Genomic DNA, 13,746 nt, shown 5'->3' on the forward strand with positions numbered 1-13,746 from the left:
ATTACTTACCATGACCGTGCAGAAAGAGAAATAGAAAAAGAGATAGAGAAACACAAAGACACACAGACATATGGACAGACCGACAGACAGGAGGGCACACAGCTGCCTCACTGGGCATCATGGCATTATATTGGATGGCTGTACCACAACAAAGGAAAAAAACAAACACTAGGAAATTCACATTCACATTCTCTCTTCCCCTCTTCCCCAACCTCAAACAAAAACACACAATTAGATACACACACACACAAACACACAGTGGCTCACACAGAGGAACACAGAGACCCATACAGAGAGGCAAAAACACACATCAGGAAACACATAGGGAGAAGAGGCTCACTGGAGGCAAAAAAGAGGAAACAAAGGTCCACTAGGTCCCAAGAACATCTCCACTTATCTAAGGAGCCTTTCCTTAGGAATTTATTGGTGATTCATGAAGCTTTTTTTGCAAGGATCTCTGGTTTAGATTTCATGACTGACAGCCATGACCAGTAATAGTTCATTAAAGACACAATCATAAACATGAGGCCAGAAAAAAACCTTAATGGTAGTCAGAACCTGCAGAAGATAAAGGTCCATACTCCCAACCCTGCTCCCCAACATATGTACAAAAGGGACAGAGGAAAAAGAGAAAGAGGAGAAACAGTACCTCACAAGAGTGAGAGTTGGGGGCGGGATTTTCTTAGGTTTAGGGTAATTATGGAGAATGTTCCCCTGAGGCCCTCAAATAGGGTGCATACTCCTCCTGGATGGAAGGGGATCTCCTTTCCCAACACAGTGCTACAAAGAAACTATTAAGGGTGCACAGTTCAAAGTTTTGTTTTGTATCCCTCTACCCTACTCAGAAGTCTCCCCGAAACAGCATTTCTATCTATAGAGGTCTAGGGATCCACTACCAAAAGTGACCATAAAATACAAGCCATAGAGGAGGAAGATCATCTCTGTGTGTTATGCACACTCACTGGACTGAATATTTCCACTCCAGGCCCTGACTGCCCCGCCCATACACCACCTCAAAGACTACTCTGGAAACATGAAAGCAAAAGGTTAGAAGGTGGCAATGATATTTCAACCCCAAGTTCTGAGGTCAGCAGTATTTCTGAGGGGCCTATCTCCAGGACAGATGATCTCATATCCCAGGGGCAGGTGAGAAAGGAAGGTGCTGATATATGTGCTAGGCACAGCCCCTTTTGTACAATGCATTGGTGCAATCCTACGTAGAGAGAAGGAGGCAGTGAGGAGGAACCTCCAAGGTCAAAGGGAACTTAGGAAGCTAGTATTTTCCAAATTTGCTTCTAGTTAAAGTTTAAGTCAATTTATACTTCCAAGGGCGGGGGGGGGGGGGGGAATGGGGCAAGGTTCTCCTCCTATCTCTGCTTCTCCCAACATCTGTGCACCAATGAATGACTCCCTGACAACCCACCCAACTTCCCTCCCCTCTGTCTGGTACAGGAACTCAGGTCCAGGGTGGGAGCAGACTCACTGCTGTATACAACAGAGGGCTTCAGAGGGAACAGGGGACAAACTGAACAAACTCACTCACCTCTAGAAACAATAAAGCATGGAAAATGCTAAACAGAAAAAAACCACAAAGCCCGAGTGAAACCATGAGCTGAAACGGAGCGGTCAGAACATTAAAGAGTCAACTTATCTTGATTTGTATTACTTTCAAACATACATATTTCCAAAGAATCATTGTCCCTCCCTCCCCCTCTGCCCCCCCAGCCCTTTATCCCGTTATTAACCTGTCACAGTTAACTGGGAGATATCTCCCCAATAGAGTTCACCAGGTGAAAAGGTTAGAAAAAAATGGAAATCAATTCCTGTGACATTTCTATAAAAAGAGGAACCCTATCCCTGAGGGTCACAGGATGAGGTAGGGGGCAAGAGTTCCAGAAATACAAACCAGGTACTATTTCATGTTTGTGGGTTTTGCTAGGAATCAACCTTTACATGTGTTGTGAACACTCTCATCAATGACTGATCATCTACTACCTTTCCACAGGTCTATTACCTGAACTCTCACTCAACTACTGAATTGAATTCTCAATCCAGAACTTCTGAGGTTGATGTGGGACAATTTTGTCCAATAAAACTCTAGAGTAATAAATGAATTATGACAGCTGGGGAAGTGGCAAAGTAAAAAGTCAGACTTTCCAAGACTTCCCTGGGAATCAAACTAACCAGACCAAGACAAATGAAAACTAACAATAAACTGAAGATTTGCTGGCTGGTGGTCCATCAGTCATTTGTGTGGTGATGGAAATACCAAATCCCAATGCAGGAGAGACTCACACAAAAGCAGCCTTCAACCAAAAACAGAATTTTTACATTTTTCTATCCCAGGAAAACTGAGGCCCAGAGAGAAGACAAGTGACAGGTTAGTGGAGTTAAGATTTGAAAACAGGTCCTTTGGCACCAAATCAAACTCTATACTCTTTGATTTTGCTAATCTGACCTCCTTATTAATTCTTTCAAGACTGTAGGGCACTTAGTAGTGGTATGTCTAGCTTTATAAAGGAGTCATGGCTGAAAAGCTGAAAAGACAAAATTTCATATTGTATTTCCCTATTTCTCACTAACTTAGAACGTAAAATCAGAGATGTGTCCCTGAAAGGAACAAAATGAAGAAGCACAACAACTTGAATTTAAAGGGTAGTTTTGTTTCAATTAAGTTAAAATGAAGTCAAATATCTTTCTTTTGGTTGCTTGGACAAGGTAGAACTAAGAAAGACACAAGCATTTATTAAGCTCCAACAATGTACCAGGTTTCATGCTGAGTGCTTTACAAATATTTTCTCATTTAATCCTTATAACAAGCTGGGAAGTAGATGCTATTTCTGTCCCCATTTTATAGCTGAGAAAACTGAGGCAGACAGAAGTGAAGTGATTTGCCCAGGTTCATACTGGTAGAAAGAGTCTGAGGGTAGATTTATACTCAGATCTTCCTGAATCCAGGCCCAGCACTCTATCCACTGCACCACCTATTTTCTATACTACCTTTCTCTGTCTCTTTCTAAAGGCTTCTGTAACAATAGACCTCCAACTCTGGCTCAGACCTTCCTGGAGGATATTCCATACAACATAAGATTTCTCATATTGTTCCTAATAGAACATGGTAGGCTCCCAGCACTCCCCCATCTCTACCCCATAAGCCAAAGCAATCCTCTTCCTTTCACATAATCCTCTTACTCCATCTCATAGCAATCATGAGGCTTCACCTGGTGAATTCTTTTCAAGAGCTCACATGGAAAGGAGAGGACAAGAGCTTCAACCTCTGACTCCTTCCTTCTAGGTCTGGCCATGAGGAAGCCAGAGTACAGTAGTCAGTGAACCACAGAAGCTGCACCCAAGTTCCCTGATCTACAAAGCAGATTTCCATCCTGGGCACCCCCCCCCCCCCAGAAGAAAACCACCCTTACGCAGCTATGGAGATGTTGGCAGCAGATAGGGGGCTGACTTCAGCGACCTCCTTGGCCTTCTGCAAAGCAAGTTTCTGATTGGCTGCTTCCTCCAATTCTTCCTCATCCTGTTTGGAAAATCAGAAAGTTACAAAGTTACGGACTTCTTTTATTTCACTGAAGAGAAAACTGACTCCCAGAGAAGCTTTGTGATTTGCCTAAGGCTACACAGCATGCTAAAAGTGGATCCCTTCAAAGGCTTGGCTTTGGATTCTTGAAAGCACAAAAAAAAAAAAAAAAAAAAAGACCAGTGTGGCAGAGATGTGAACTTAATGGAGGGTCTGGTTGAGGCAACTTTTTCTTGTACATTCTTGAATCAGATTCTAAAATCAAACCTGTAGGATAAAACTTCTTAAAATAAAAACGATTTAAAAGGCTAAAGAATCTGGAACGACCAGTTAATCAGTGAACAATATGTTTAATAAGCCAAGCCTGTGTTTGCACTATAAAGAAGGGAAATGTGGGACAGTTTCAGGGTTTCATTAAAGAGATTTTTTGGCTTATAAGCAATTCTGTTCTTTCCGAGGTAACCGCAGAGAACAATGAGGTGCCTAAATCAAGAAGGCTCCAGTCCAGGAGCCCATTTGTCTGTGATGTGGGACAAGGGAAGAATTGGAAATTTTACATAATCATTTGAAAGAGTCAGTTCTGTCTCACAATCCAATTTAGGAAATTTGGAATGAGTCCAGAGTTCTAGTTTAATTAACCTAATGAAAGCAATTAAAACTATTTCTAAAGTTAAAGCATACTCTACACACTAATACAGCTGGGACTCTGGGTGTAGAGAAATTTCTAACCTGGGTGCTTGTGACACCTGTGGAGCAAGCTTTGAAAAGCATCTCTTCTTGCCCTACTCCATCTTTCTTCCTCTAATCTTGCAAATGGCCACAATTAGTACTTATTATAGTACATAATAGTTCATTTTGTCTTGGGGAATTTGGAAATATGCCAGAGTCAGCCACCCAAAACCCAGTGGATATATCCTTCCTCCCACATGGGCAAATGGGACAACACATTGATTTTCTGACCAATAGCAATCCAAAAGCTCCGTCAGAGCATCAGGGGAAGAAGAGAAGGAGAAAGGTATAAGCATTTATTAAATACCTACTTTGTGTGCCTGGCATTTTACAGATATCTTTCCATTTGATCCTCACAACAACCCTGGACGATGCTACTATTACCCTCATTTTACAGGTGAGGAAACTGAAGCAGGCAGAGGTTAAGTCAGAGTCACACAGCTAGTAAGTGTCTGATGCTGGATTTGAATCCAGGTCTTCCTGACTGGGAAACTAAACTTTGCCACCTAGCTGCCCCTGAACAGCAGTCTCCCTGTGAAAGTTTGTGCACATCCTTCCTTCCACATGAACATCCATCCAGCATAGCACATTGATTCTGACCATCAGGAGGTATTATTTCAAGGGGTATGTTGGAAAGTATCCTGAATTTTTAATAATGGAACCTGATATTGAAACTTGGTTCTGTTACTTGCCAGCTTTGTGACCTTGGACAAATCAATTAACATTTGTTGGTCTCAATTTCCTCATCTGTAAAATGAGCACATTAGATTAACTAGTGTCCAAGGTCCCCTTTGTCTCTAGATCTATGAGGTTAGGATCCTGCCTATCAGGATATCTGAACTAGCCAGAGCAGGACTGGTCTCACTGTGGTGAGAGGAAGAGTGTCAAATATTCCTGCCCCCACCTTTGTTCTCTGATCCTCTCATTCCTCTCATTCCCTTTATATGTCCATTCGCTTTGCCAAACACAATGTTTCTCACTTTCTAGCTAAATTTCTAGCTTTCTCAATCTGTTTGTAAACTCCTGACTATATTTGTCCCTTCTGGCTAGAGTTGCAGCTTTCTAGGTGGTTTCAATTTTTTTCTTTTTTGCTATATTTGTCACTTTCTAGATGTCTTGGCAGCAGCCTAATCATCTACTCCCTGGAGATCTGGGGACCTGGCCAGTGGATGAAGGCAGACTACTGAGGTATGCACAGGGGTTGCTAGGGGATAAAATAGAACCTTTCAGCTCCTGGCTAGTAGAAAGTCCCAGTTCTGCTATAATATATGAATTCTTCCTTGCCATTTCCAGAAACCATTTCAAATACCTTAGAATCAACTTCCCTGGTATTTATCAAACTTGGGGATATGTATTGCCTAGAACTATAGGCTTTGTGCTATTTATGGGTTTCTCTAAGAATAAAAATACTACTACTACTACTAATAATAATAATAATAATAGCACACATATATAAAGGATTTCAAGATTTACAAAGTGCCTCATGTATATTATATCATTTCAGTATCAGAGTAACCTGTGAGATAGATGCTGTCATTATCCCCATTCTATAGATAAAAAAAATCTCAGACTCAGAGAGATTAAATGTCTTTCTCATGCTCACACAGCATAGGTAAATTGGTTGTCCAGATGTCAAATCCAAACCTCCACTATATCAAGGCTTCTTAATTTAGAATTCACAGGGAATAGATTTCAAGGAGTCCATGAATTTGTGTAGGAAAGAAATATCAGGGCAACTAGGTGGCCCAGTGGATAGAGTACCACCATCAAAGTCAAGAGAACCCGAGTTCAAATCTAACCTCAGATACTTGCTGTGTGACTCTGATTGCCTCAACAAAAAGAAAAAAGAAAAAAGAAAGAAAGGAAAAACATATCACCTTTATTTTCACTAACCTATAACTGAAATTTAGCATTTCCTTCAATTATTTAAAAATGGGTCTGTAGGCTTTACCAGACTGTAAAGAGGTCCATCACACACACACACACACACACACACATCCTCACACATTCAAAGCTTAAGAATTCACATACAATATCATACTGCCTCTCTTCCTCAGACCAACAAGCCTCATTGCTTTCTATCAAGAACTCTTATTGATGTATTCTTCTAAAAATTAGCCTCCTACAGTCATCTATACTATGCCTGCCTAAAGAGGACAAGTAGGATTCAAACTGACTGGTGCCTGAAATGGCACTACTCACAAATTGGAATAAGCAATTGCAAGGAGTCACTGGTGTTCAGGGGGTTCTGTTCCAATTGGAGACCAACCTCCCCTCTGTAGCTTATCCAAAGAATTCAGGTGTGGATCCAGCAAAGAAGTAATCTAAGTCTATCCAGAGAAAATGATTCTTTTGTGGATTCTTCTGAGGGATGGGAGATGGGGTGGGGTATATGTGAAGGATTTTCAAGGTCTGGGAGGCTGGCTAGCCTAGTGCCTGAGGTCTACCCTTAGAATGACCCTTGAGCCCCAGACAAAGTCTGAAAGGGGCAGAACTGGGCAGTGGAAATAACCTTGTTCTTTTAGGAAAACAGCACCCACTTCTGGGGTTACCTTTCTAGGACTCTTCTAAGAGTTGAAATGGTTACACTGACTCCCACTTTGGACAAATGTCACATAAGGCAACTCATGTTTTTTCTATCTATGGTCAGGTAAGAAAGAAAGAGAAAGAATGAAAGAAAGAGAGAAAAGAAGGAGGGATGGAGGGAAAGAAGGAAGGAAGGAAGGAAGGAAGAGAGAGGGAGAGAGAGAGAGAGAGAGAGAGAGAGAGAGAGAGAGAGAGAGAGAGAGAGAGAGAGAGAGAAAGAAAAAGTAGTTCCTACCCTACAGATTAAGGACTTTTCTTTTCTGCTTACAAAGTTGACTCTGGAGTAAGAGTCCTCAGTTCAGACTACTGGCCCACATCCTACACACACACACACACACACACACACACACACACACACGACTAGAATCACTGACCTTCTGCAACCAGTATATTCCATAGAGAAAGGTGAGGAAACAAGAATTCAGGGAGATAATCTCCATGCCTAGAAACAATTACCTTTTCCAGTCCTGTTTCTTTTTGGTAGACAAGGCTACTCTTAGGATGGACAGCCCCAGTCTATCCCTTATTTCTTGGAGAAGGAGATCTGAGTCAGGCCAAAGGGGGTTTCCAGTCACAAGCCCTGGTGAAGAAACTGAGAAAGCTGCTCCAATTTCCCTCTACCTTTACCTCACCAGCTGTTCATGCCTACTCCCAGCTCACCTTGGTCAGTTCCTGGGCATTGGCAAGATTGTCCACAGCAATAGCCAGGAAGACATTTAGAAGAGTGTCTGATCAGGTTCCAGCTAAGGAAGGAACATCCAGATAAGGTCCTCCCCCACCCCCATTTCTCCTCTATCCCCTGCTGTAGGCTGTGTTGGTACAAAGAACAAGTTCTGTGATTTTGTGAATTCCCATGCCACCAACCCTTCTGACCCACTCCTCATTCTCCTGAATGGAGTTCCATCAGCAACTCACCAACAGCAATTACTTTACAGTAAAGCCTGATAGTTTCTCCAAAGTAAGTGGTCTCAATCCCCTGGCATTGCTTTTCCAGAAAGGACATAAGTCATTTTGGTGGTGGTGGGGTAGTATTTTCCTCTTCCCCATGGCAGTAGAAACCCAGTTGGTTATCAGATAATAAAAATGATAATAATTCATATTAAGGTTTATAAAGTCTCCCAGTTTCTATTTCCATGGCAACAAGGAAGAGGTTCTGAGAGTCTGAGAGGGGTCAGTGCCACAATGTGAGCCACTGTCTGGCATGTGAACATGACTGTCTGTTTAAGATGGTGGCTTAGTCAGTGTATGTTTGTGTAAAACTAGATGTGCTCAAGCATACGTGTGTATTACTATGACAAGACTCCCATTCGGGACTATAAGGAGGTGGGGTGCCCCTATCTGTTTATATGAGGCTATGAATATGTATGTATGTCTAACTGGGGCTATGTCTTTGACTGTCTTGCACATGTATAACAGTGAGAATGTATGAATCTGTGTGTAAAGGTATACATGCACGTGGACTGTGGGTCTGTCTGAAAATGTGCAGGTGTGTACCTACCTATTGCTAGGTATACATGTATATGCCTCTATGTAGTTATAGATGTTATTTGTGTATAGATGTGTGACTATGGACTTGTCTTTGGCTAAACTGCGCTGGAGATGGGTATTTCTGTGTGCTTTATACATGGGACTTGGCCTGATATGTGTGTGCTCATGCATATGTGTTTATATAAATATATACATATATGTATATATTTATATACTATTTGTCTCTATGTAAGATAGTAACAGAACATCATTGTTTCAATAATAAATGTGAGAAACTGGGCCAGTTGCCCCATCTCGCACCATCTTTTCTCTCTTTCTACCCATTCAGACTTTCTTCTCAGTCACCTTCCTTGTTGGATAGACAAATCTCTTGCCTCCCTACTTCATGCACTCCCTAACCCTAAGCCTTCCTTATCACTGTCCCTCTACCATTTTATTCCACTCCTTCACAGTGCAGCTCTGAGAAGCCCATTCTATTTAATCCATGATTCCTCTTGACTCTGGTAGCCCTTCCACACTCAACTGCAGGCTTTAATGTTAGAAAAGACCTTAGGGATTATCTAATCCAATGCCCCTATTTTATAAATTAAGAGTGAAGTACAAGAGAGGGAAAATGACTTATCCCAAGTCAGATAGTATTTTAACTGGCTGTTAGGATTCTAACCCAAAATTGTGACTCCAAATCCTAGACAAGCCAGATGAGCTCTCCAACTACTACTAGTACTTCTGCTACTACCACCACGACCCTACCATTACCACTACTACCACCATTAGTCCATTTCTCTTTGGGTCTTCTTTCCCAGAAGATAGGCATTCCCTGCTCAGCCTCTGTCTTCTTTTTTTTTCTTTTATTTTTTTGCAAGGCAGTGGGGTTAAGTGGCTTGCCCAAGGCCACACAGCTAGGTAATTATTAAGTGTCTGAGGCTGGATTTGAACTCAGGTACTCCTGAATCCAGGGCTGGTGCTCAATCCACTGCACTACCTAGCTGCCCCCTTAGCCTTTGTTTTCTCCGCACTCTAAGTCCCCAGAGAAGTCTGGAATAAAGTAGGGCTCTGTCCATGCTTTGGGGAATGTCGGGGAAACATGGATTCTGCCAATAGGCTGAACCCCAATGGTCTTTAATGAAGGCTTTTGTAATTCAGGCACAGACCAAATGCTCCCTCAGAGGCCACCCCATACACCCTCCCAGAAGCTGGGGTGATCAGGAGTGACTCAGGTAGAGGCAACTTTCCAAAGCTGGCCAGACCTGGGCTGGGGCCCAAGCACTGGCCCAGGCTGCAGGAGAGCCCAGGAAGAACCTGGGCTCCTCTTCCAGCTCTTTACTCTGGATGGAAGAAAGACCAGGTCCAGAGAATGGGGCGCCTCACCACAGGTCATCCACCCAGCCCCGACTTCAGGGCCAAAGGATACAGTTTCCGAATAGTGTCAAGATGATAAAATAGAAAGAGGAGAACATTCCTTTGCTGACTCCACCTTGGGATTCGATCCCATGATACATCACCACATTCCAGTCTTCTCCTGTCAGGATCTATGGGGTGAAGAGCAGAGGAGAGAGATGTGTGGTGTACATATATGGATGTGTGCACACACATACCACATACACACACTACACACATATCACACACACCACACACCACTACATACACATGCCATACACCACACACATACACACACACACACACATTCCACACACACATATACACATACCTCACACCCACATACCCACACACAGAACCCATAGTGAGAGTTCAAGCTAAGGACCAAGAAAAGTCTTTGAGTCACTGGTCAAGATTCCAGCAACTAAACTGGAGGGGACCCAGGCCCTTGAATCTTGCCCCACATATTGACTACATGTTGGTTTAAATCATCATGTAATCTATAAGTGTGAATAGTTTTTGTCTCCCCTTTGTCAGATCCACCCCTCACTTCAGAGAGCCCCAGTCTGGACCTCTTACCATGAAACAGCAGAGAAAAAGGAAAGCTGCCTTCTAAGACAAGGGATATTAGAGGCACATTTGAGACCCTATCAGTACCAAGTCATTGCTGGGTCAGGGAGAAGGAATGAAGGGCAGGGATCTGGAGAGAACACGTGGCTGCCCTGAATGTCTCCTGCTGAGGCCTTGGGCTAAGGTAAAGGGAGGATGTTAGAATATAATTCCAAGACCCTAGGCTTACCGAGCAGCTCACAGAGGAGAAATAATTATCCAGCAAGTCTTTTTTTAGCCAGAAGCACTTGATGTATATATAAAAGGTCTTAAAAGCATGTTTTTCTCTGAGAGAGCCTATAAATCAAGACTTTTGCATTAAAAGGATGAGGTGGCAGTGAATGGGGAGGCTGTCATACTAGAAAGGAACTGGAGATCATCCAAGGCACCCAGCTAGACCCCTGAACCGCTCAAACATTCATCTAAATTCAGAAGAACCTCAAAAAGAGGTCTCTGTGACATAGTAGATAGAACATGCCCCTGGAGTCAGGAAGACCTGTGTTCAAATCTTGCCTTTGAAATATATTGATTGAAAACCTGGCCAAGTCACTCAACATCTCAGCACCCCCAAAGAAGCTAGCAAAGACTATATGTATGAGAGAAAGGAGCAATCTGAATTGGAAGAAGGGACTTCCTGACCTAGAAAGATGAAAACACATGTGTTTTGTTTTGTTATGCTTTAAAAGAACCTCAGATATTTTCTTTTGGGGAAGAGCTTAACCAGAGGCAGAGGCACCAAGGGACAGAAGGTGTTTCAATCTTCAGAGATTAAGGACTGGATCACATTTTCTCTAACTTCTCCTGGGCTTCTAACTGTGTTGCTCCTGTCAGTTCATCATTACCTTCTCTATCTATCCTGGACTCACTCTGCTGCCTCCTCTCAGAATACCCCAGTCAGGGTCACTCAGGCTCAAGTCTGGCCTCCCTCCCTGCCCTTCTGGCCTGTCCTACATCTACTGGAGCAACTATCAAAGACCTGCACTCCCCTCTCTCTATTTCTGCTCTCAGAAAGAGGGCATAGCTAGGAATGTGTTGAGAGCCAGCTTTAACCCAAGCTGATTGGTAAACTTTCACTATAAATATTTACACCTTAGAAATTGGCATTGAACATTTTTTTTAACACATCCTTGTTGTGTACTATAAATACTGCTTGAGTTCAGCAGACCTGCAGTAGGGACTGAAGTCATCATAGGACTGGAGGTGATTGGTGACTGGAGAACAATTAATAATAATGATGATGATGATGATGATGATGATGATGATGATGATTTCAGTCAATTCAGTCTTTTTCCTACCCCATTTGTGATTTTTCAGGCAGATATACCTGAGTGGTTTGTCATTTCCTTCTCCTGGTCATTTTATAGATGAGGAAACTGAGGCAAACAGTTTTAAGTGACTAACCTAGGATCACACAGCTATTAAGTGTCAGAGGTCAGATTTGAACTCAGGAAGCTGAGTCTTCTGATTTCAAGTCAAACACACAATCTATACACTGTGCCATTTAGCTTTTTTTTTAAACAGATAAGGAAGTTAAGACTCAGAGTAGCAAAGTGACTTCCCCAAGTCACTCATTTAGATAGTAAGCAACAGAGCCTCAGTTTCCTTATCTTCAAAATGAAAAGGAGAAAGAAGCTTGGTCTGGACCATTTTACAGAGAAGGAAACAGATTCAGAGAAGTGATGTCATTTGTTTAAGGTCACTCAGGTGGCAGAACCAGCACTTGAAGACAGTATTTTTGGTTCTAAGGTCAGTGATCTTCCTGATATACCTTGCTGCTTCCTTTCTCCTGAAGCTTTCAAATTCCCCTGACCCAAGATTTATCTCTAAATTTATTCTCTCCTCCTTCCTCCAGATTCAAAGGGAGATTCAGACTTCTTCCTTACCTGGGTTGATCAAGACACTGATGAACCTCTATCCCATTCCCCTTGCCTACTCCCAAGTCCCAGCCAGCACCCAACTCTGCACTTGGCAACTAGATGGTAAACCTCCAGGCTGCTCCTAATAAAAATCACTGTCCTATTTGGTGAGTATGGGGAAGATTCTCTCCTTTCCAGCAAGTGGGGTAGCATTTAGGGCTAAGCCAGAGTGTACTATATATGAAGTACTCTCTAATCTGGCCCCCAAGCAAAGCAGGAAAAGAAGTCTGAGGGGACCTTAAGTTCCTATTCACAAAAATGGAGCCCCACCTCATCCTGTATGTTTGAAGGAAAGACATTAAAGCATGGTGACACTGCCTTAGACAGTATCTCTCTGGAGAACATAAACCCTTTCATCCTCCTGATGCTGCTTTACCAAGCAGATGGAACTAAGAGTCTTACCTGGAATACTGTGAGAATTGCAGCCGGAAAAGTATCAAAGTTGGTGTTCGGGGTCTCATCTCTAAAATTGAACCTGAGAGAAACAAAAAGTTGTGGGAAGAGACAGTCCACAGTGGGACTCAGCTGGCTACCTCAGAGGCTCCCATACATGCATAAATCACCAGTAGGTCAATCCATACAGTGCCTAAATTGTCCTTTATACTAGCAATTCTACACAGACAAGCTCCTGTTGCTCCTGATCATGGTCAATCCTATATCTCAGGACCCCAACTCTCCAGGAACAATTTACCCTGGAATCCTTTGAACAGGAGATATGAGGAAAAATACCATTAATGGTTATTTGGTCTTTTCCTAGATGCCTCATGATTACTTCTAATATAGAAATTGAATTTCTCAAAAAGACTTTGCTAGTTGCAATGGAGAAAAAATGAAACAGATTTATAGATCACAGAATTATTGGGTTACAGAGAATGGAAATTTTATCCTGAGATATCCCAAATGTAGCTCCAGAAGTTGACCCAGATAATGACCTCATCTCATAGTCTCTCAGTCAGGTCCTGCCCCATGGTCTGCCTTAGCATTTTCTCTGGCTCCCTCCAGTACCAGGAAGAACAAGAACAGGTCCAGATCCTGAAGCAACACCATTATCGGGAGCCTCCTTCAGTGAGTCATTATTTACCAAGTAAAAGGTGATGCAAAATGGCAGCCCAGGGCAATGGCTCCATTGACATTATGTTTATCTGCTTCTGTCTCAGACCCAATTCTGTACTCTTCTCAAGCTGAGGCCACTGGCCCTTCTCACCACCCCCACCCTTCCCAAGGTGATTGTTGATGGATGCCATCAGCCTTCCACATCTGCCTATGCCACCCACTTGAATGAGTCATAGCTCATAGCCCCCAACACAGACAGGGAAGGAAAAGTCATTTCATCCACTTACTGTCCTCCAAAAAGCTGCATCCCCAGCAGGGCAAATACCACAATGAACAAGAAGAGAAGGAAGAGTAGGCTGATGATGGATTTCATGGAGTTCAGCAGGGAGACCACCAAGTTCCGAAGGGAATTCCAGTACCTAGAGTAAATGAGGATTAAGTTGACCTCCAAGACCAGAC

The 13,746-nt window shown here is 42.8% G+C and overlaps 1 protein-coding gene across 1 annotated transcript in view; it reads right to left on the reverse strand.

Moving 5' to 3' along the window:
* The window catches only part of CACNA1B (calcium voltage-gated channel subunit alpha1 B), a 249,476-nt gene that overhangs the window by 128,929 nt on the left and 106,801 nt on the right, over positions 1-13,746 (reverse strand). The window contains exons 14-18 of the mRNA XM_074210540.1: positions 13,575-13,706; positions 12,637-12,709; positions 9,744-9,861; positions 7,505-7,572; positions 3,423-3,529 (exon numbers count right to left, since the gene is read on the reverse strand). Of these exons, the coding sequence (XP_074066641.1) occupies positions 3,423-3,529; positions 7,505-7,572; positions 9,744-9,861; positions 12,637-12,709; positions 13,575-13,706 (498 nt within the window). The remainder of the gene's footprint in view (positions 1-3,422; positions 3,530-7,504; positions 7,573-9,743; positions 9,862-12,636; positions 12,710-13,574; positions 13,707-13,746) is intronic.

Source organism: Macrotis lagotis, chromosome 1 (genome assembly GCF_037893015.1).
Source record: "Macrotis lagotis isolate mMagLag1 chromosome 1, bilby.v1.9.chrom.fasta, whole genome shotgun sequence".
NCBI classification, from domain to species: Eukaryota; Metazoa; Chordata; class Mammalia; order Peramelemorphia; family Peramelidae; genus Macrotis; species Macrotis lagotis.